This window comes from Gopherus flavomarginatus, chromosome 14, assembly GCF_025201925.1.
Source record: "Gopherus flavomarginatus isolate rGopFla2 chromosome 14, rGopFla2.mat.asm, whole genome shotgun sequence".
Taxonomy (NCBI): domain Eukaryota; kingdom Metazoa; phylum Chordata; order Testudines; family Testudinidae; genus Gopherus; species Gopherus flavomarginatus.
Genome location: NC_066630.1, coordinates 36,665,888 through 36,689,434, shown reverse-complemented (window position 1 = coordinate 36,689,434; position 23,547 = coordinate 36,665,888). Strand labels below are relative to the sequence as shown.

The window sequence follows — 23,547 nt, the reverse complement described above, 5'->3', positions numbered from 1 at the left end:
CTCAGGGTGGAGGTGGGGGAGCTGCTACGGGGCGGGGGGGCTCAGGGCGGGGGCGGGCCCAAGGTGGAAGTTTCACCTAGGGTGCGAAACATCCTTGCACTGGCCCTGCCTGGAGTGGAAGAAGCTCCGGGAGCCCAGGCCCTTTGAGAGTTTTCCAGGGCCCTTGGAGCGAGTGAAGGACTCCACTCCAGGGGCCCGAAAACCTCTCGTGGGGGCCCCTGCAGGGCCCGGGGCCTGGGGAAAATTGCCCCACTTGCCCCCCCCCGGGCATCCCTGTAAATGCCTTGAAAGAATCTCACCATGCCTAAGAAAGAACTGAGACAGCCATAAAGCGGGAAAGTGGTGGAGAGAAGCCGCAGTCACAGGAACAGTCTGGCTGGAAACTTGAACCAAAAAGTTTCACTGAAGTTTTGAAAGTGTTGCTCTGCTCTGTGAGTTACAGGAGGCTCTTCTGCTTTCATTACTGATAGCTCTGCTCAGGTGTGTACATGCTGGTCAGCACATTAGACTAGGGATACAGGACTGCCTCAGCTCAGGCTAGGCAAGGAAAGAATCCATCCCTGGAGCGGACTCCTTACTGACCGTTTGCCATGAGTGATCGTACGATAAGGATTACATTGGTCTATCCCTACCACGTCCGTTGTCTGAACTCTCCCACCAGCTTGCAGGGCACTTCTACGGTTGCTAGTAGATTTACAAGCTCAGGTTATGCAAGTGGCTTGGATTACTGTATTCTCTCTTGTTGCCTTAGTTAGCCGAGAAAAATGTTTTTTAAAAAAAGTTCCTCACTTCTGAAATAACGAGGCCAACTTCTGCTCTGCAACATGGGTGCAAAGCGAGCTGGAATTTCAAAAGGGAGCCACCCACTCACATCAGAGGACCGAATATGGCTTTAAACTCAATGCTCTGCTAACATGCAACGCCCAACTCTGTGGCCGGACGGGAAGCAAGAATCTAAGCCGCTTGGACAAGCGACTGTTATAGTGCTCAAATGGAAATATCTAGGAGTAAAGACACACAAAAAGGAAACACACAGGCTATTTCATGCCTGTAGCTTCAGACCACTAGCTGACGACACCGCCTTCCAGCCTGACTGGAACAGTGTGACGCCGATTCCCTCGAGGGTCATCTGTGCTCTGATCACCTAGGAGACCAGCCTCCGCCAAAGTCTTTGCACAGATGCAAGACATGAATGCGGCCACACTGAGAGGTTCGATTTCCAACTGTGTCCTGAACTCAGCTCCATTCTTTTCCATCCCTTCACCTCTCTTTTAAAGTGCACTCATGCAAAAGTTACAGCTATCTGTCTCTGAACACACACACACACACACACACACACACACACACACACACACACACACACACACACACACACACACACACACACACACACAATAAATATCAACTGGAACTAATCATTTTCTCTCCCCTTCTTATTGATGGGTTAAGGCTTTGGCTCCAAAGAATGGGGCAGGGCAGCTAGGGTGGGTGTGGGTAGGTTGGATCACTTGGTGATTACCTGTTAGGTTCACTATCTCTGGGGCACCTGGCATTGGCCACTGTCAGAAAAGAGTATCTTGGCTAGATGGACCTTTGGTCTGACCCAGTAGGGCCATTCTTATGTTTGAATATAGCTGATTCCAAGTGATAAATTATTACAGTAGAGTCACGGTGGGCCCAGCTGCCATATGCATAATTTCAGCTACCAGCAGGACCCCTAATCTGCAACCACCTTTATGCATGAGGGCTGCTGTGCCTTGCCTGGAGAATCAGTGGAGTCGACAGGGCTCCCCTTTAAGCACAGCAATCTGCCTGCATGCAAGAAGTTGCAGGATCTGGGTCTAAGTGTCTATTTTAAATGACTCAGATGCTCAACTCTCATGAAAGTCAATGGGATTTGTGCTCCTCAGTCACTTAGATGCTCTTGAAAATCCCACCTGTAATACAGCGGGGGGAGACCCCCGAGCCTGCTACAGTTTGAAGTAAGTTTTGGCAAGCTTTCAATTTACCAAATATGTTGCTATGACTGCCAAGAAAACCTTCCAAGTGTGCACAGAGCAGAATGGATGCTGTGGTACCTGCCTGAGTCTGCAACAATAGCTCTGAGAGGTCTGAACTGCCCTGTTCATTTCAGTGGGGGTGTTAACACTTAACCCTAATTGTGACACTAAACCCTTTTATAAAATATAAAACTTTGATATTCAGTTGTGCACCTAATTTATGCACAGAATTACTGTGATTGTATATGTAAACTGGGTAATTCCATGCGAAAATGAGCAAACACAGAGCAGAAAGACAGCACTAGTTCTACGAGGCCTGGCACTATTTTCTCTCATTTTATGAATGAAAGGTTTAGCGTCAGATTCTTCCCTTTGATATTTGTGAAAGCGTCCCATTGTTACCTCCACTGTGCTTCAAGGGTAGTATAATGGCATAATCTGACATAATTTGGCTCTTTCCACAGAACGAGTTTGATATCCACTTCCGAATAGAAAGAGAACTGTCTGAACATGACCCAGTGCAGTGCTGTCCGAGTCTGCACATATAGCCCGGAGCGTAGCAAGGACGTCAGATCCAGAGATTCCTCTCAGATGGATGTTGAATCTGAAGCCTACTGATGACAATTTAAACTATTTCACAGTTTCTGCTGAAACATTCCCCGTCAGCTTTTTCTTGCAGAGAGGAATGTTCAACTGTGAATGGCACTCCAGAACAATGCAATCAACACCACCCATGGCCAATCAGATCCGTGCTATCTTCAGATGCCCCATTTCCAGGGAAATTCACCTCCCCCCTTTTGATTTAAGGCAATTTATCATGAATAGAAGATAGGACATAATGTGGCAACCTAAAATTTATTATGTCATTACCAAGAGGTAATAAGGACTCGTGCCACCCAAGCATGTATGTCAAATAGTACTTCAACCATTATTCTGTGCATATGCACAGACATGCAAATAGAGCATAATATCTTGCATTGTTCTGTTTACCAATCAGAGAAATGTATTCCCATTTAATCTAAACGTTTAGTACTGGTTTAACAGTCTGATAAAAGGCTACACTAGCACAAGAGGTTTATGGAGGATACCGGCACTGTGGTTCTGCAGAGTTACAATTATTAACATCACTGACCAGCAACATCTGTTGAAGGTACTTATCTGTCCCCCATTACCAGAACATCTGAGTACCACAGTCTCACTATCTATCCCCAGGAGGTAGGGCGGTGCTGTTATCAGATTATCCCATTAGCAGATGGGAAACTGAGGGAACAGAAGCATTAAGTGACTTGCCTAGGGCAGCCTGTGGCAGAGGTGGGAATTGAACCTGGGTCTCATGAGTGCTAGACTGGTGCCCTAATCACTGGACCATCTTCCCTCTCTCCAGCCAGCAGAATCAGGACTATCAGTCTTGTCAAGTCGTTATCTCCATCCTCCCACCCCTGCCAGTACGCACGCCTGGAGGCACAGCCTCAGGGAGAAGACAGAGTTCTAGTTCCAGGTGACCGTGGGCCAAGTCACTTTGCCTCGGTTTCCCCCATCTGTAATAACAGAAGTAATACTGACCCACGATGACAAAGCTGAGCAAGTGCACTGTGGAGACACATGGGCTAACCCTGTAAAGAGTTAAGTGGAACCTGGATATTAGATTACTTTAATCCAATTTATTAGACCAGGTCTACACTGCAGATCTGAATCGGTATAACAACATTGCCCAAGGGTGTAAAAAATCCACACCCGTGAGCAACGCAGTTACACCGACCTAACCCCCCGTGTAGACAGCGCTATGCTGATGGAAGAGCTTCTCCCATCGACATAGCTACCGCCTCTCGGGGAGGTGGATTAATTACGCTGGCGGGAGAAGCTCTCCCATCAAGGCAAGACATCTTCACATAAGTGCTGCAGCTGTGATGATGCAGCGTTTTAAGTGTAGACCTGCCTTTGGTCTATATTATTTAGATGGCAAACTCCATACGTTGTTACAAGTGCCTAGGACATCGGGCCTCTGGTCTGTGAATGCTACCGTAATACAAATAAAGAACAGTACCATAGAAAGCTCTCTGACAAATCAGGACAATGGGATAGTGACTTAGTGAAGTAGGTACAGCACAAATACTAGAGGTGTTCTCTGCAAGTACAAGGGGCTGAGAGAGCTCACTTGAGATTGTCCTAGTTTTTGCTAAGACCTGTGTTATGCAGGAGGTCAGACTGGAGAATCATAATGGTCCCTTCTGGCTTTAAATCTATCATGGGATCTGTGAAAGTCACTGTAACCAAATTTCAACTTCAAGAGGACTTTTAAAAGTACAGGAGGCACGCAGTGCTCTTTGTTCTATGAGCCTCCAGGACGCTGCACTGCTCGAACACAAGTTGTTCCGAAGACTTAGTTGGACCTGCTCCACTGCTCTTTGGAAGACACCACAGGGGAGGTAACAAGTCCTAGTAGTCAGTAAATACAGGTCCCCAAGCCGGAAAGGTCTGGGCCCACATATGTACTTACCAGAACAGAATGGGTTGGTGGGGTTGAAGTTAATGGCAAATTCGTGCGATACCTGGAGGAGGAAAAAACAAAACAACCCAAATTGATATGGGAACTATGCACAAAGTGGGGTTTCTGGCAATAGGCTTGGCAAAAGAACGTAAGGCAGTTTTTGGGTCTGATGGGCAGAACTCCCCTACACTCCCCAAAGGAAGTCTTGCTTTGTTTTGGCAGTGTCACCGATTTATTAATTCCCCATGCTGGGTCTGCAACATTTCCTATGCCCCCAGCTATGCCAAGTGTAGGAAAAGTGAAAATTAACACAGGCAGACTTCAGTAGCTTTGGGGGACTGGGATAGTTTCTTTTGCCTTAAGGCCTTTTGACTAAATCTCCACTCAAATTCCTGTGAAATTGGGATTCCCATCACTAACTCCTTAGTGAATAGGAAGAAACTGGGTGTGTCCATATTGCTTCCCTTTGCCTACCTGGAGGATGAGCACAGGGAGAAAGGCCCAGATCCTCAAAAGGTGTTTAGGCACCTAGCCCCTATTGACCTCAGTGGGAGCTAGACACCTACATAATCTTTGAGGATGTGGGCAGAGCCGCGGAGCCAGGCCAATCTGCTGGCACATCTCTCACATACCCCACCAAGAATCAAACTCGCTAGAAGAAGTGACTTTAATTCCATGTAAAGTCACAAAAGGCTCAAACAATGTTAATCACGTGACACAATGTCCTACTTGTAGACACAGTCCCTGTTCCCCATCCCTTTGCAAGCTGGCACTGGAGAGCAAGTGACAGAGGTAACTCCTGGAATTGCTGGGACTGGCTTTCCCAACCGTCAAGGAAAATACTTAAGGAAGCCCACCCTCCTAGGCAGCAGCAAGAGACACTCAAGGTCTTCAGGCAACTGACACCATGTGGGAGGAATTATTCACCTCTCCGGAAATGGGGAGATGCTTCCGAAATGGGATTCCTTGGGACGCTGGCAACTGAAGAGTGCCTGGCGTTTCCTATCAGTTACGTGGCGGCTCAGCCCAGCCATTTGCAAAATTAATAGCAATGCTAATTGCAAAGCTCTCCTCAGGAAGCTACTCCCAGCATCAATTACATTAAAAGACGCTTGCTTTTATTGCTCCTAATAATTCTGCTCATGCCATATGAATGAAAGACTCAGGAAGCGGGCTCCCCGGGGAGTGCACAAGCGTGAGAGCACGACGTATCCCAGAGTGATAGGAACAGTCGATGAAACGCAGACGGAGCCAGGTCTCAGTGCCCATCTCTGCCATTCCAGTGTAGAAGATTTGCTCAGCAGCTCTGGACTGGTGATTGCCAGAAACCACTGCCCTGTTTCCTGCAACAACTCCACTGAAATGCCCTGGTGATTCTAAGGCCCATCAGGGAAAGACCCGAAGTGAGGGACAGAGTGGGAAGTGATGCTATGAAAGAGGCTGGAAACCCTTGCAGTAGCAGATGCTTTGAATTAATCAGCATGTACTGTTCTCCGACGAGGCCTAAAGAAATCGGAAGAGAGGAGTGACTCTTTGAGACCCACTAACAATCTCACTATGCAGATTGGACACTATGGATACTACAGAGACTCTCAGATTAGACAGATCAGCAACAGAGAGATGCACCACTTTCTTTAGCCTAACTGCTACCGGAGAGTGCGATGCATTGGTTCTAGTACAAGGGCTGGGCTACAACTCGGGATCTCGTTAACGAGCTCTGCCAGTGATTTGCTGTGGGTGAGCAATTCACTTAGGGCTTAACTGTCAAACTCAGAGGAGAAAATGTAGGCACCTAAATAACTAGTCTGACTAGCAGCAGTGCTGAGCATCCCCAACTCCCTTTTTCAACACTTCTGACAATTAGGCCGGTTATTTAGGCCACTGATCTCAGGTGCCCAAATATGAAGATGCAGCCTCAGTTTACCGGCGACATTGGGGATAATAAATCCCCCATCTCTTACGGGTTTTGAGGGTTAATTAATGTATGCAAAGTGCCTTGATATCCTCAGACACAGGGTGCTGCAGTCCACAAATATTAATAAAACCAATGAAATAAACCTTAAGTTTCAAGGGAAGTTAGCATTAACTATCCCTGTATAGAACACAAAAACTTTCCAGACTGCCAGGGAAATACAGATCTCTCTGCTTCACCATGTCCCCCATCTCCACTTAAAATACATGCTATCTAGAGAATAAGACAATTTCCTTTTTTTGTAAGATTCCGTGGAAAAAAACTTCTAGAACTCTTTTCTGTGTTTAAAGCCGATTAGCTGTTGCACAAGGTAATGTTACCATTTCCTCTCCGGGGCTCTTCATGCTTGTTTAGGGCAATGAATAATGCTGCCATTCATATGCACAAGCCCTGACCTGGTGACCCAAGCATGTGCCAAATCTTCAGTGACTGGGCTCTGTAATGCGGCTTTCCCTTGGCTGGCAGCGTTCCGCAGACATTACACACCAGGCCTGTGCACCAGAGAGCACACTGCAAGGTGACGACGTTACAATGGCAGCATTGTGCACTAAGACCCTTTCCACTTCTCGAGCCTCCTGATATTTCCCAGTGTAGCCCCCCTCCTATCTTTAAGGGCGTTGGGCTTCCCAGATGAGGAGAACGGACGGCGTAGCCCTTTGCAGAGCCAATCAACAACAGTTCCTTTGGGCTCATTCAGTGCCGGTTGAAGTGAGTGGAAAGCAACCCATTGACTTCAACGGGCTTTGGATCAGACTGCTCAGCTGGTTAGAAGGCCCTGACCTTCCCCCTGCCCCCAGCCGTATGCTGCAGCTCTCCCAGATGAGGAGTATGCTCAGAAACGGAACGAGTCTCTCCCAGCGAGCTGCACAGGGCATTGCTCCCAAACCACTGGGTTGGCTCAGCTGGCAGCAGGGTTGGAAGGGAAGGAGTCAAGGTGCTTCTATAACCCCCTCCCTCCCAACACGACCAGAAACACTCCTTCTCACAACTCGGGGCTAAAGGTGGGCGCGGCCATTCTAGTTCATTCAGGATGTCTCCAGCAAAAGCACTGTCTTCAGGCTGACGGTGCGTATAAGTGCTGCTTTTAGAGTGGACAGAGGAACAGATAGCCAGTGGATAAGGTCCAGGACTGGGACTCAGGAGACCTGGGTTCAATTTCTAGCTCGATGGGGACCTTGGGCAAGTCTCAGTTTCCCTAGCTGTAAAATGGGGATCATACTTCTGTTGTCTGGTCTAGGTACACTTCTTTTTAAGGCACTATTAGTACAAAGCCTCCAAAATCTGATGGAGGCCCTGGGTGCCACTGTAATACCAAGAATAATAAAACAAACAACAACATTTGCTTTGGGAGCCTTCATCTATCAGCTCAGAAATTAAATCAGGTCGGATTCCAGAGTCTACCCGGGAACCCAGATCTCACGCAAGGCATTAAGTGGCATGGGGTTGAGGGATGGGATTTTGAACAAAAATCCAGCCAATGCCATATACCCTCTGTGTCTTCCCACTGAAGTCTAAACCCACCTGCTTCCTTCTCCCATCTCCGACAGCGAGAAGCCTTGAGGTTCTCCTTCTGGAGACGCTAGAATTTCAAGATGTTCTTTGACATTTCCATTTGTGTGCAAAATATCGTATTCATATTGGTTCTTTGAGAGCATTTGGCAGCACCATGGCAACAAGCACATCACGGGAACAAAGCATGATTTATATGACTTTTCTCTTTAATGATCTTCCCCATTTCTATTCTGGTCCTCACAGTAGGAGAGTCACACTCCTCTGTGGTCACTTTTAACCTGCTGCATGTACATTTTATTACACGTGCGAGGGGTCTTATGTAAAAATTGACGGAGCGACAGTTGGGGAGGAGGGGGGAAACTCCTATTAGAGAACCTGTCTTAAAACCAGACTGTGATCTCAGTGAGTAATGGGCATTTTGGTTTTGACTATCAGGAAAATCTGGGCAGAGCAAGTTACATGTGGGAGTCCACACCTGAAGCGGCAGAGGGCTGCAGACCCAAGACTGAAATGAGCAAGGAGCGCTGGAAGAGATGAATAAGGCTCATTTGCCAGAGCTAGGGCCAAAGACCCAGCAATAAAATAGCACAAAGACTGCAGATCGGGACCGAATGGTCTATTTTCTGGTGTCAAAGGTCCAGGGTTCAATACCCAGAGCATCAAAATCAACATGGCCACAGTTTTATATCGAGTCAGTGGGAATTAAGGGCCCTTCGTTTCCATATATTCATTAAAGGCTTGAATTCTGGAATTCTCCATTCTGAATGTGAAGAGGACTGGAATCCGGACTGTGAAATTATTATTAAGACAGTGCCAGTGCTGGGCTAGAGGTTTTACAAACAGCAATGCAGACTTGGCCCCTGCCCAGATTACATCTCAGCAGTTTGAGCAGCGTGGCAATATTCAGAGAGAAACCAGCACATGATGCATCTGGAGCTTCCATATTCTCTTCAGTCCCATTATGTTTTCAATTTCTGGTTTCTGTCAGTCAAAACAACTGGTGGGAGAATTATTCACTGCAAGTTGTTTACGGAGATTTGTCCCACTGAAACTGGTGACATGACAGACAGGAGTGACATGGACTGATGAGGGGGAGATGAATCATCTCCAAGGTGTACACTGAGAACCTGATCTACAGGCAATCAAATGGCAGTCTGCCTGCATGCAGGCCACAGAATCAGACCCAGTGTGGTCAAAAACCTCACACAGAGAAGTGATGGAGAAAGAAGAGACAAAGGAGGTTGGAGCATATGGTAAGTCAACGTCATGTCACTCAAACACTTCCAGCAACATACCCAAACCATTCTTCAGAGAGCGTTTCGTTACCAAGCCTTCCTCTCTCGGCTCCACTGGCAACAGAGCAATGTCGGACAGCACACCTCTCCCCTGCCTACCATACCACTCCCACCGTTGTCCTTACTGGAGGAGCTGCACCAGTGCAGAACGGCAGATCCCAGTATTGTAGCTGAAGATTATTGGGTAACTTCAGCGAGAGCAGAAGCCAGCCAGAGCATGCATGGAACATGGCACCCTGGCGCTCTCCATAGCACAAGCTACCCATTTGTTGTCAGACTGAACACTAGCTGTTGATGTTCACGATTGGGGCCCTGTGCATCTCAGCTGAGTTACTTTAGCTGTATGGCTGGAGGGAGCAGGGAGGGAAGGGGAACGGAGCCTAGCAATGGCCTGGTCTACACTACAGAGTTAGGTAACTGTGTAAGCGTCCACATTACAATGTAGCTCCCACCAGTGTATGTCGCCCACAACATCAACTTACTAACTCCACCTCCATGAGAGAGACAGCGCTTAGGTCAATGTAGTTAGGGCAATGCCGTGTCTGTATGGACACTGTGTTACTTACATCGCCTGTTCACAGCTACAGCCCGAGCTGACTAAGGGCTTCCTACAGCAGAGCACTAGGATCAGGACAGCAGCAGGCCCCATGCCAAGATAAGGAGGGTATGAACTAATTTTGGTGGGGGAGAGGGTGGCTGTAGCAATGGACTTATATGGGGCAAATGGCTCCAGGTCTCAACCCCAGGGCAGAGCGGGGCTGGGGGGAGCTTCATCTGTCAATGCCCCACCATGTCCCACACAGTTAAGTCGGCGGAAGCGCTCCTGGTGAGGACACGCACCACCCACAGAAGCAGCACAGTGTGGACATGAAGCATCGCTTTAATGACTGCGGTGGCAGTACGTCGACTTGACTTAATTTTGTAGTGTAGACATGCCCAGTGAGGTTCCCTCCACACTGGAATTTGCTTCTCCCTTTGGCCCCCATCCAGAGCTGACTGACATTGGCCACGTCTACACTAGGAAAAACATGTTTAGACAGGGTGTGGAAAGGCTAGTGTGTTGCAGAGGGTCCTTGACCAGCTATCAGGGCTTAGAATTCCACAGCCTTGTCCACACTAGCATTTCAGCCCAGTATCTAACACCCTACAAACACTCTTTTTTCCCCTAGGGAAGACAAAGCCATTTGGGGCAAGTTGCAAGGCCTCTCTATGGTACTCAGGCTTTTTTCCAGAAGGGTTGACTTGAAAGGAAAGTGCCCTGAGTTTCTTGTGATGGGCGTATGGTGTGGCAGTATTTTTTTGTACATGCGCCTAGAGAACATGGTAGGTGCATTTTTGTAAGTAACTAAGTCACTGATGCAACCAACCATTTTATCTCCATGGGACTTTGTGGCTGAATAATCAACAGAAGAGAAACTGCATCAAGTTCATAGAATCACAGAATATCAGGGTTGGAAGGGACCTCAGGAGGTCATCTAGTTCAACCCCCTGCTCAAAGCAGAACCAATTCCCAACTAAATCATCCCAGCCAGGGCTTTGTCAAGCCTGACCTTAAACATCTCTAAGGAAGGAGATTCCACCACCTCCCTAGGTAATCCCATACTGAAAAAAGCATAAGAGAGAAAATGGTCCAGCCGTGGTTTTTAACTGCAGTGTAGACGAACCCCCAAGTGGCCCACTGATGGCTGTTTGATGGTGCATGTCAAAAGGGTTAATGTTCTCACTCTAGGTCCTAGTAGCCACCTGTCCATGCTGTATAACCATCAGAACTGCCCCCCTCGCTGACACTCAGAAGAGAGGCTAGGAATTGAATGGCCAGAATTACCCTATCACTAGGGTCCTACAAATTTCACGGCTGTGAAAAACGTGTCACGGACAGTTAAATAAACCCTTCCCTGTGAAATCCAATGTCTAGGGGCGAACCCAGCAAAGGGGGTTCCTAGCTCCAGCTGGGCAGTGGGGGGACAGGACTTGTCCATCTCCTGCACAGCTGCTCTGGGGGGGCGGGGCGTGTGGAGATCGGACCCACCTCCACCTCTGGGAACCTCCTGAGGCTGCAGGAAGCTCTGCAGTTGCTGCCTTCAGAGTCCAGCTCTGAAGGCAGCACAGAAGTGAGGGTGGCAATCCTATGACTCCCCTACAACAGGTTTGCAACGTTCCTCATCCCCTTTTGGGTTGGGACCCCCACAGTTACAACACTTTGAAACTTCAGATTTAAACATCTGAACATGTGAAAGGTACCTATTTTCAAATCCTATGGCCATGAAATTGACCATAATGGACCGTGAATCTGGTAGGGCCCTACCTATCACCCTTAGAGGTGGGCAGCCTTGGGGCACTTTGTCCCACCAGTGTGGGGGGAAATGGTGCAGTCCACTGGTCAAGGCATTATGCATCCCACTGGGCCCAGTGCCCCGAGGGTGAGAGTAGGGTGACCAATTTTATAGGGATAGGATTTTGGGGTCTTTTTCTTATATAGGCTCCTATTACTCCCCACTCCCTGTCCTGATTTTTCACACTTGTTGTCTGGTCACCCTAGGTGGGAGCCTGATACAGCCCCCAGCTACAGAGCCTGGCTCCTTATCTCAAGCTGTTGCAGTTTATGAGGTCCCCAGTATGTCTGCCAAGATGGTGGCTGTCCACTTACAACACCCCCCACCCTGCAATCCGGGGACAGAAAACTTGGATCTTCAGAGCTGGCACTGTGGTCTCTTCAGCCCATACTCCATTTGCTTAGGAACAACCCTCCTGTTAGGATATAGATACTCAGGCCTTTCTGCAAAGGCCTATACTTTAAGAATGTAGGTGTATTCTTATCACTTAGCTCAGTGGTCCCCAACGCGGTGCCTGGCGGCGCCATGGCGCCTGCCGGGGCATTTATGTGTGCCTGCCTAATGCCCAGCATGGGAAAGAAGCCACGGCCCTGTGCCTGCCAGGGATAGAGAACTCCAGGGCTGCAGGCTTCATTCAATGTTACAGTAAGAATAATAAATATATTTGGACCAGCAGTTCAACAATGTTTTATTTTTTTAAAATAAATAAGATGAAAACTGTTGATGATATTTATTTTGTAAAAACTCCTTAATTTTTCTTCCAGGTAGATAAAAAAGAGCAAATTCACATGGTAAGGTGAGAGAGTAATTGCCGAATAATTTAATTAATACCTTTTACATGTAAAATTACCCTTTTTATCTTATGGATTCACATATGATGTAATATTAAATATGATGTTTTTTGTATTATTTAATGTACAAATACAAAATAAGCCCTCAAAAATTGTTGGCGCCTGCCACACTTTTCTGAAAACATGAATGTGCTACTGGCCACAAAAAGGTTGGGGACTACTGACTTAGCTAGTTATAGAGGTATAAAAGAAAGAATCAAAAATCACTGTCTGTCTGTGTAATGGCCTTCTCTTACTGTGACAGTCTGAGGCTTGGTTCTTCAGCTAAGCAGCAGAGGCCAGCTATAAACTGGGAAATGTATGGTCACATCCTCACATTCCAAACTAGTCATATTGAAATAAGGCAATCGGGGGCTGTTACGAAGGTGATTCGAACTATCACCTCCAGAGAAAGGGAAGAGCCTAAAACATGTAAAAGGAAATTTAGTTTGATAGTTTTCTGTCTGGTAAGAACTCACTTATCAATAGACACAGTGGAGAACCCCTATGTCTGTATAGATGTAGCTGTAAAACTCTTAGGTCTCTATAGATGTAGTTGTGAAATCCTCACTTCTGTATTGTTTTGTATGTTTATTTGCATGGTCTCTGTCTGGTTCTGTGATTGTTTCTGTCTTCTGTATAATTAATTTTGCTGGGTGTAAACTAATTAAGGTGGTGGGATATAATTGGTTAGCTAATCATATTACAATACGTTAGGATTGGTTAAGTAAATTTTAGTAGAATGATTGGTTAAGGTATAGCTGAGAATATTACTATATAAATTAGGGGCAAACAGGAAGTAAGTTGGGATTCGAAAATAAGGAAAAGGAACTTGAATTAAAGCTTGCTGGAAGTTCACCCCAATAAACATCGAATTGTTTGCACCTTCGGACTTCGGGTCTTGTTGCTCTCTGTTCATGCGAGAAGGACCAGGGAAGTGTGAGTGTGAAGCAATAAGCTCTCTCACACCTCCCCTCCCCCGAAGTGAGTATTCCAAAGATACCAAAGGCTGCATGAACAAAGTCCACCCAGCGTAAAACCCCGATGGGCTAGGGCAGAACAATGCTGGCAGGAAGAGTGTGCAGCAAGCTCGGGCACAGTAAAAAGAGCAGCTAACAGAGCTGCTGCCAGGGCCGGCACTTGCACTAGGCGAACCTAGGCGGTCGCCTAGGGCAGCAGGATTTAAGGGGCAGTGTTTTGCCGCCCTCAGCGGAAATTCAGCGGCAGGGGGTCCTTCCACTCCGGGTCTTCGGCGGAAATTCGGTAGTGGGTCCTTCACTTGCTCCAGGACCCGCCGCCGAAGTGCCCTGAAGATGTGGAGCGGAAGGACCCCCGCCGCCAAATGCTCAGAGGAGGCATGCTGCCTGCCTAGGGCAGCAAAAACCCTGGCACCACTTCTGTCTGCTGCATGCCATTCCAGGAGCCAGTTAGTAATGAAAACGCTGGGGCCATTTCAGAGCAGTTTTTAAAGCACAGTGCAGAGTAGCAGCGAAATGTCATTTTGAAAATTAAAGCTATTTTTCAGCCAACAGATGTGCAAAGTGACACTATAAGATAACCTAAAGACATGCGCATCACTGGAACTCATGGGTGGAACCTTTGCCTCCCATTCCTCCAGTCTCTATTATCATCTCCTGTGACACCAGGATCTAATTTAGGATGATAGTAGCACCTAGAGGCCCTATCTAAGACTGGACCTTATCGCACTAGGTACTGTACAAATACATTGCAAGAGACCCAATCTAAATAGACAAGTGTAGGAGGGGAATAGAGGTACAGGCAGGGTGAAGTGACTTGCTCAAGCTCACGCTGCACACCAGTGGCAGAGTCAGGAACACAACCCCTTCTTTTCCCGAGTCCCAGTCCAGCGATCTTGCCACTGGGCCGTGACAACTCTGCCTCTGTAGTCCTACAAACCATGACTTCGGCATGCAATCCTATTGACTGTTATGGCACCCCGTAGAGGAATTACTTCTGGCAGGAATGAGCCACTGGACTATACATTTTTCAGGACAGGGCTTTCTTTTTTATTCATCTGTAAAGCGCCATCAAATCAATACTGAGGGTAGAAATCCAGACGCTCCCCAGCTGGGTAGTTTTCAAACAGAGAGATGGAAAAAAATCACTCAGCGGTATCAGCTCAGGTAAAGGCCTGTCTTTAAAGCTAAGGTGGGTTGCAATCAGAGGTGCTGGAATAGGGGGGGCAGAGTGCCACGACCCCATCACTTTTAAAAGTGGGAGGGCTTTTTACCGGCTGTAAGGGCGAGTGACGGGGGGAGGGGTAGAGAGTAGCGAGCAGAGGGGCAGGGCCTTGGGGGGAAGAGGTGGCACAGGAGTGGGGCCTCGAGGTAAGAGGCAGCACAAGGGTGAGGGTTTGGGAGGAGGTGCCAGGGTGGGGCCACGGTTCAGGCGCCCGTGGCCTCTCCATTTTTAGGGAGTTTCCTCTGCTCCTGATATTGCAATGCAAGGCGAGCATGAGAAAACAAACATCTAAAACCACCTCCCTTTATAAGCCCTGCAGGACATAGCCCAGGGCATTTCATGCATGTCAATGGAAAGGAGATGGGTAGAGCTGACTGGATGATTTTTAGTAAATGCCCTTTCTGAAAAGCCAAACTTTTCCACAGGACAATTGTGATTTTCCACACGGAGAAGCGAAATGACTGCTCCGATCTCAGTCTCTGCCAGGAATCTGACAAAAGCTTTGTGAGCTCCTCGACTCTCGGCTGCTGGAGCTGGGGAGAGAGAAAGGCCAAGGGCTCTGACTCAGGCTCTCTGGCCTCTGGGCTAGCAACACTTTTCCTGAAGGAAGGGATGTCCGGCCAGCCCCAGAGACTGGATGGGAGGTTAATTTATGTCCCAGATTGGTGCATTTTAAAGACTGTTTGAACATCGTAAAAACCAGGTTACATAGGTCTTGCTCAACATTTAGCATCCTCGCCTTGGGTTATGAAGCGCACAGCTCAATAGAGTAGAAAATCAGAGATGAGAAAAGACCTGTTAGGCCATCTAGCCCGTGCCGACAGTGTATTCTCTAACGATTCAGCCTGCGCAGTTTGAAATGCTCCAGTATGGAGCCTCCAGATCATCTCTTCTACAGCTCACAAACCCCACTGTTCAGTTTTCCTACTACTCAAATGTTTTGCTGCTTCAGTGCAGGAGTCAATCCAAGGCCCATTGAGGTCAGCAGAAAAACTACAAGGCCGCAAAGAAGGCACCGTGTCTGGAAATGGGAGAGTTTCGCTTGCCGTACAAAGAGCGCCAGGGCTGGTGGAACGTCCTGCTCGCTAGACGGGCCATGATGGGCACTGCTGGGATGTCTCCGCCGTCCAGAAGCAGAACATTTCCGAGCGAGGGGGGTTAGTTAGCAGGCAGTAGCAATCCACCCACTACGGACACAGAGAGCACAGCTCTATCATCGGACACAAGCTGAAGTTTGTTTGACCATTGTAACGCCCCACATAGACATGCCTCTGAAGCCATCAGAAGGCCAGCTTTAGGTCACAGCCTGTTCATGATAATGAATTTCCGGCGTAACCACTTTTAAACAGCCTGACCTCACGTCACCTACGGACCCAATCGGTGGTGCTGAACATCCTTAGCTCCTACTGATGTCACCAGAGGCACCCACCAACTCATGGGATTGGAGCCGTAGACTACTTTCCTTATGGCAGGGTCCACATTGTTCTGTCTGAAGCACCACGCATATTTATGGGGCTGGAGAAATAATTTCACTACAAAACGGGGGAGAGATGCGTACTGAAATCTCCTGCTGTAAAGGCCTCAGAAAGGCACAACAGGGTCGGCAACAGGTTACCAATAAATTGCTCTCCCACTGGACAGGAGCAGGTTCTGAAGTCTGAGTGCCCCGCGCCCTCCCTCAGCCAAAAACAGAGATGCGGTAGTCCACTTCGGTCTAAAACCGTGCCAGAAGCAAGCTGGGTCCTAGTCAGTGTTTTCTCCGTGTACGGAGGCTAAAATTGCATGTACGCAAAAACAGGACAATGCAATGAACACAAATAACTGTGATGGGGAGAGGCAGACAGCTTCAGTGTTCAGCCCGTGCTGTTCAAAAACACAGAGAGATTTGTTGTGTGCTAATTTACTACAGGCCTTAACACAACAAGATTCCATGGGCTAAATTCATTCATAGACACCAGAGCAGTTCCAAACACGGCCCAGTATTTAGACAGAGCCAGAAACTCAGCAGAAGGATCACATACACTCTAAAATGCCTTCTTCTATAGCATGCACTGGCTCTTAAGAATTCTTTGGGATCTTAATTCTGCCAGCTGCTCCGAAGTCTCTGCAGGACGTTACAGCAAACAAACAGAAATGAGTGTTTAACGTGGAATCGCTGACTGGGCTGGCTGTGTAACGATGCTCCGAGCACCGCACCATATGCTAGCAGAGATTTTTTTTTTGGCATGTGCATTTGCAGAACCATGTCTGCTTTAACCATTTGAGTGCCTACTCCCAGCAAAGATCAACATGGCTTTCAGGAGATTCGCTGAGAGCCAGCACTGGAAGTGACCTGAGAACGCAGACTGTACAAGATGCAATCCTTAAGGTGTAAAGATTTTAAACCCATGACTATCTGGCTAGGTCCATTTCCACACTCTACTTGTAAAACGTTACACAATGGACATTTCACTTCCAGTCCCTTTTATTTTCTCCTCTGTGTCTGTCTGACACACTTACCAAGTGGGCCCTGCTACTTTCCCCGAATCATTCCTGCCTCCTGCCAGGAGAGTGACTCAGTGGCTGACTATGCCAATTAATGCCATTGTGGCTGCTTTAATGCCAGCTTGAAAGGGAGAGAGAAATTGGCTGCCAGTCTCCCTCCCCCCGACTCCTTCACGCACATATACAATCATGTTTCCTTCTCCAAAGCCTGAAAACCAGAGCCCTTCTATATCCCATCCCCCCAGCCCATCCCCTGCATAAAAAGCTCTTGCAGATGCAACAGGCAGCCATTCTGTCCTGAGCCCTCAGGAAACCACAGACAGCTTCACTCCTGCTCAAGTGGACGCACACATTTTAAACATGCAGAGCACATGGCAAGCAGAGTACTTTACCTTCCAGTCTGGCGGTAACTGGGCACCAAACCCCAGAGCAGGAAACATTTTGTCTCTTAAAAAAAACCAAAACAAAACAGGAAGTGTTACTGAATTTGCACCCCCACTCCAAACATACAACAACACTTCTTTACTCATGAAAGGGATTATGAGTCTGGAAGGTACCCAACACCTGAAGCAGTCACCGAATACAGTGGGCGCTGCAGATCTGTGGCACCTTCCCACAGTCATTCCCAAGCGGACCCCAAATCGCGAGATTATCTTTTTAATATGTCATGAGTCTTAGGGCAATAGATGTGGGGGCTTTATTAGCCTTTGGGTTTTTCAGCCTTCTGGGGTCACGTTTTCAAGGTTTGCTCTGTAACCACAAGAGCCAGAAATTTCTTCTCTTTTTAAGTCGTGGCTGAGATTCTCATGTCATTGCGGGACTTCCAGAGTTTGGGGTTTAAGAACAGCACCAGCTATTCCATTGCAAAGTTCCCTATCGTAATCAGGAGAGCTGGCAACCCTGCTCCCAGGATCAGGCCGTAATAGATTATCCAGTATTAGAACGCTGACGTTTCTGTGGTTGTTCGATTTATTGATTTTATGCAACACTATAGGACCACCCAACAGGTTAGTCGAGGGACACGGGCACACGTTAGCGCAGCTGTTATGGTAAAAGATACTAGGCTGAGGGCATCTGCTTTTCATATCAACAGCCCACACACACTGTAAGGGCTCGTCTACGTGGAGCAGCAGTGCACACTACAGGAGTGTGATTACCAAAGTGCACTAATGCATTGCACGCTTGTGTAGACTCTGCTAGTGCTCACTTAAGGTTCCCTAGTGCACTTTAACACTGCATCAGCAGGGACCAATTAATATGCAACACATTCGTATATTTTAGAAATCGTATCCCCATAGCCACCATTACTCCACCACGTAGACAAGTCCTAAGGGTATGTCTACACTGGATGCTAAGCCCAGGCTCTGACTCAAATTTGAGCCCAAGCCCCACTTCTGTCCATGCACAAATCAGTCTGACTCAGGTGAGTAAGCACTCAGGAGCTGGGTGCTAGGACTCTGCTAAGGGGGAGAGTCAGAGCCTGAGTCCCTGTCAGCTTGCAGTGTGGATGCGACTCAAGGGGCACACCCAAGTCAGATGGCCTGCACAGTGCAATGTGGACATGTTAGCACCGTTCTGACACCTAGGTCCAGCAACTATAAGCCCAAGTTTACAATGCTCAAGCATGGGGTTGGAAACACGAAGTCCACAAGTCCCAGTCCCACAGAGCTGGGCTAAGACTGCAGTGCAGACCTATCCCTGAGAGGGGGAATGCTTGGTCTTTGATGGTGTGAGGGCGATGGGATTACTTTTTACATCCCATTTATGCTTGAATTCCCCTCTCCCCCAAAAAAGAAAAGAGAGTCTCTTCTGTATTTATTAGGCAATACATGGATGAAACAACAACCTGAATTTAGGTCAGTTTTCATCCACAGATCTCAGAGTGTCACCTAAGTGGGTATCTAAACCCATTTTACAGATGGGGAAACCGAGGCACACAGAAGGGAAGTGACTTGCCCAAGGTCTCGCAGCAAGCAAAGTGAAGAGTCAAGTGCCCCACCCTACTAGACCAGTGGCCCGTGTGCACTAGCAATGGATGGAATGTACCCTACCAATACCCTACCAAGGGAAGGAAACACTCTGGGCCAAGCAGCTGTGATCCAAATGGACGAGGCAGTACTTACGAGTCATAATCCTGAATGATTTGTCCGACTGCCCAAATAGCTGACAAGTATTCGTTTGTTCCCATGGGATTGATATAGTGCAACGAGGAGGGGTCCCGCGGATTCCCATTGGATGCTGTGAAATCAATTCCAACCTGAATTCGATGACAGAAGCACAGACCTGTAGAAATCTCCATTATAAATTCAGCTAACAGCTCTATAGACCAGACAGAAAACTTCACCGTCTCCCCACCACCCCTTTCATGATGAATCATAGAATCATAGGACTGGAAGGGACCGTGAGATGTCATCTAGTCCAATCCCCTGCACTCATGGCAGGACAAAGTATTATCTAGACCACCCCTGACAGGTGTTTGTCCAACCTGCTCTTAAAAATCCCCAATGATGGGGATTCCACCACCTCCTTAGGCAATTTATTCCAGTGCTTAACCACCCTGACAGTTAGGAAGTTTTTCCTAATGTCCAGCCTAAAGTGCCCTTGCTGCAACTTACGCCCATTGCTTCTTGTCCTATCCTCAGAGGTTAAGAAAAACAATTTTTCTCCCTCTTCCTTGTAACAACCTTTTACATACTTGAAAACTGCTATCATGTCCCCTCTCAGTCTTCTCTTTTCCAGACTAAACAATATTTTTCAATCTTCCCTCATAGCTCATGTTTTCTAGACCTTTAATCATTTTAGTTGCTCTTCTCTGGATTCTCTCCAATTTGTCCAAATCTTTCCTGAAATGTGGCGCCCAGAACTGGACACACTACTCCAGTTGAGGCCTAATCATATCGGAGTACAGCCGAAGAATTACTTCTCGTGTCTTGCTTACAACACTCCTGCTAACACATCCCAGAATGATGTTTGCTTTTCTTGAAACAGCATTACACTGTTGACTCATATTTACTTCATTTTCACTTGGGATCAGCAAAGCAGTTTGGACAAAACGTAAGCCAACCTCTCACCCCATGCCAAAATTTTTGAGAGTTTCTAGAAGTTCAATTCTTTTTCACCAGCTTTCCTACAAAGCTTGGTTGATTAAAACCAGAGTCTATTCGGTCTAGGTTTTACGCCTTCTGAGGATCGGGTCCATATTTTTCAAAAGTGGCTGCTGTTTTAGGTGTAACAGTCATTTTTGGGTGTCCCATTAGAGGACCATGAGACTAATTCCCAGAGGTGCTGAGCACCAGTGGCACATGCTGAAGATAATTTTCATTTAAGGTCCTCAGAAGATCTGTTAAAAATCAGGCCCCGGATAAAGCAGATTAAATCAGGTGCCAAAAGAATAAAGCCTCTCAAGTCAGTGGCCACTTTTGAAAATTTCTGGGCTGAGCTTCCCCATGCGTCTCTGTGCGTCCTATTTACAGCCTGACCCAGAAGGACTGAAATAGCAGGTGTGCTCCTCAGTGCTTCCACCTTGCCCACTCCAAAGTGCTACGCCCAGGAAGAAACTCCATGAGGCAAATTCAGTGGTGTTATCCCAGAGCTGAATTTTACTCTGCATGTTCGGAGAAAGAGGAGAAATCCCACTAGTGGGCGAGCAAATCTCAAACGATTGGGCCAGATCCAGAAGGGACATAAGTGACAGAGCAACGGGCAAATCAGTAAGAGCCTGAGCATGGGCGGCTCTAGCTTTTTGGCCGCCCCAAGCACGGCAGGCAGGCTGCCTTCGGTGGCTTGCCTGCAGGAGGTCCCTAGTCCCACAGATTCGGCAGCTTGCTTGCGGGAGGTCCCCGGTCCTGCGGCTTCAGCGTACCTGCTGCCGAATTGTCGCCGAATCCGCAGGACCGGCGGACCTCCTGCAGGCAAGCCATCGAAGGCTGCCTGACTGCCACACTCGCAGGGACCGGCAGGGCACCCTCCGCGGCTTCCCACCCCTGGCACGCGCTTGGAGTGCTGGTGCCTGGAGCCGCTGCTGAGCCTGAGTGTAAACTTACACACCAACAGCCGCCTCTTCTTTGTCCTGCCCCTAGTTCTCCCTCTGGCCAGGGCTGAGCAGAGTGCATCAGGCCCCATTACGAAGCAGAAGGATGCCATTTAACATGCACTCTGCATTAATAAAGTGACTACATAGGTGAGCTGGGGCCAGTTGGGGACGAAAAGGCAGGGTATTAGCAGGAAAAGCAACCCAGGAAAGTGCAATTCCTACTAAACCCTCCAACACACACTTCCCTGGTGACTGAGCTAAAATCATGCAAACTTACCAGTCATCACCAGTGACATCAGCTCTGAGTTAGGCCCACCCCAATTAATGAGGCAAATTCACCCCTGGGTAACTCCACTGATACCAACTTACATCAGGGATCAGCCTGGCTCATGGAAGTTCATTTCGCCTGCTCTTTTCTTTGCAGGGGTCACTTGGCACCAGTACTTCCAGGTCCCCGATAAGACGGAAATGCTTTCTAGGTCGTGCCCAGCAGAGGTAGCTGAGGACCTGTGGGAACTGCCTCTTGTTACTCCAGTATTTTGGTTCGGGATGCAAACAAGGAAAGCCAGGACGCACAGATAAGCACAGCAACGTTAACCTCATCTTTCAGCTGGGGTCTGGTCAGCTCTGATTTTATCCAAAATGGTTTGCTGATTCTTAAGTCAGAAGCAAATTAATGCTCTAGACAAAGAAATGGAAATTGCGGGTGGGGGGGGGGTGTTGGGAAGAGCTCTGTGCTTTCCACTGGCTTCCCTCACATTTCCTGCAAAAGATGTTTATTAGACACAGAAACTAGCTTATGCAGATTTTCAATGCCGAGCCCTCCTGTGCAGTATCCCACTGCCTGTCAGGGCACTTGCAGACAGAACGATCAAAGTGTTAACATTCACGGCTTTGTTGTTCCACCATGACACGTATACCTGTATCTGTGTCTGCTTAGCAGGCAGAGGCCCTTGTTGCGGTCAGCCCTTGTTGTGCTAGGCACTGTACAGACACCCCGCGAGACACCCAGAAGAGCTCACAATCGAAACAAAGGGCAGGAGGGGAAACAGTCTCGGGTCGGGGAAGTGATTCTCCCCTGCCGCACACCAGGACAAGGAAAGGAAACTTGTGTCTCCTGGCTCCCAGTCTCTGTCCTCTCTCTCCTCTTATGTATATACAGACACCATCAATGCCCGCAGCATCACAACAGTGGAAGATGAATGGGGAACCAAGTAGATGAAAGCTGATGAGTGTTGGTCTAAAGTTGTGAATTCCCTGAAGCATAAAGCCATTGGATAGGCCGGGAAGTGCCACTTGTAGAACCCCATTTCCTGCCCTTCTCTTGCTTCCTTCTTTCAGTTTCTCCTGGTGTCCTGTGACACCACGTGACCTTCAGGGCGGCACCAGGCCCTTGTCGACAGGCGGCCTGTCATAATTCTGGGTGCCCTCTCTCTGCAGTGGCTCCTCAAGTCCATCCCCGCAGGTGCTGCTGGTAACCCAAGTTGGGATTGTGCCTACAGGATAATAAATGAAGAACCACCCTCCTCGACTGAAACGCTAATCAAAGGAACATTCCCTTTGACGAAAACTGAACAACAAAGCTGGCCAATTACCGGTAGATCGCTAAACTATAGGGTGGATTTCAGCTTTTCATGCTGATGTACACAGGAGTTTGATGTTACCAGCAAACTTAGTCATTTTCTCTTTTGTTCACTCTTCTGCTCTAAGACCTTAACACAACAGTTGAGCTGCATATAAAAAGCTCTGGCATTCATTTCTGTTTCTATGGTAATTCTTCCTCTCCCCGCCCCACCACCTCTTCCTTCTTCGCCTCTTTTTAGACAATAAATAAAAATTGACATGCTGCATGCACACACAAATCCTAGATACTGTACTAAAAAAAGGAATTTTCAGAAATTAAAAGGACTGGGGGAAAATCTCATCCATTTTATTAAGCAGTTAAACTTGAGGGCTGTCATTTCCTCTCGAGTTGCTCCCGACAAATCACACGCACTCTGGATCAAACAAGAGGGGTTAGAAATGCAAATGGAAACACCAAAATTCTCCCATTACTTGCAACACGTATGTCAGCAATGTGCCCAATAAGTGAATTCCACTCAATAATCAGATCAGATCTTCAAGGCAAAATAACTATAGATCCAACCAGTGACTGCGAGCCTCAGAAGACGATCTGGAGATTCAGCTGGGATAGAATAAAGCCTCGAAGAACGTGGAGGCATCTTTGAACTTCACAGGTCTGCAGGAGTTAGCTGGAGCTGTGTCTCCCACATGAGACTCCCAAGGCTTCCTGGCTCATCTTCAGGAACACAAGACTCCAAGAACAGGGTCATTTGTAGTATTTTCATAGAAGATCAAGGTTGGAAGGGACCTCAGGAGGTCATCTAGTCCAACCCCC

The 23,547-nt window shown here is 47.8% G+C and overlaps 1 protein-coding gene across 2 annotated transcripts in view; it reads right to left on the bottom strand.

Moving 5' to 3' along the window:
* Positions 1–23,547, bottom strand: part of CPNE2 (copine 2) — a 176,140-nt gene that overhangs the window by 32,753 nt on the left and 119,840 nt on the right. For both annotated transcript variants that reach the window (XM_050922780.1, XM_050922781.1), the window contains exons 11-13: positions 19,240–19,373; positions 17,509–17,563; positions 4,498–4,549 (exon numbers count right to left, since the gene is read on the bottom strand). In XM_050922780.1, the coding sequence (XP_050778737.1) occupies positions 4,498–4,549; positions 17,509–17,563; positions 19,240–19,373 (241 nt within the window). The remainder of the gene's footprint in view (positions 1–4,497; positions 4,550–17,508; positions 17,564–19,239; positions 19,374–23,547) is intronic.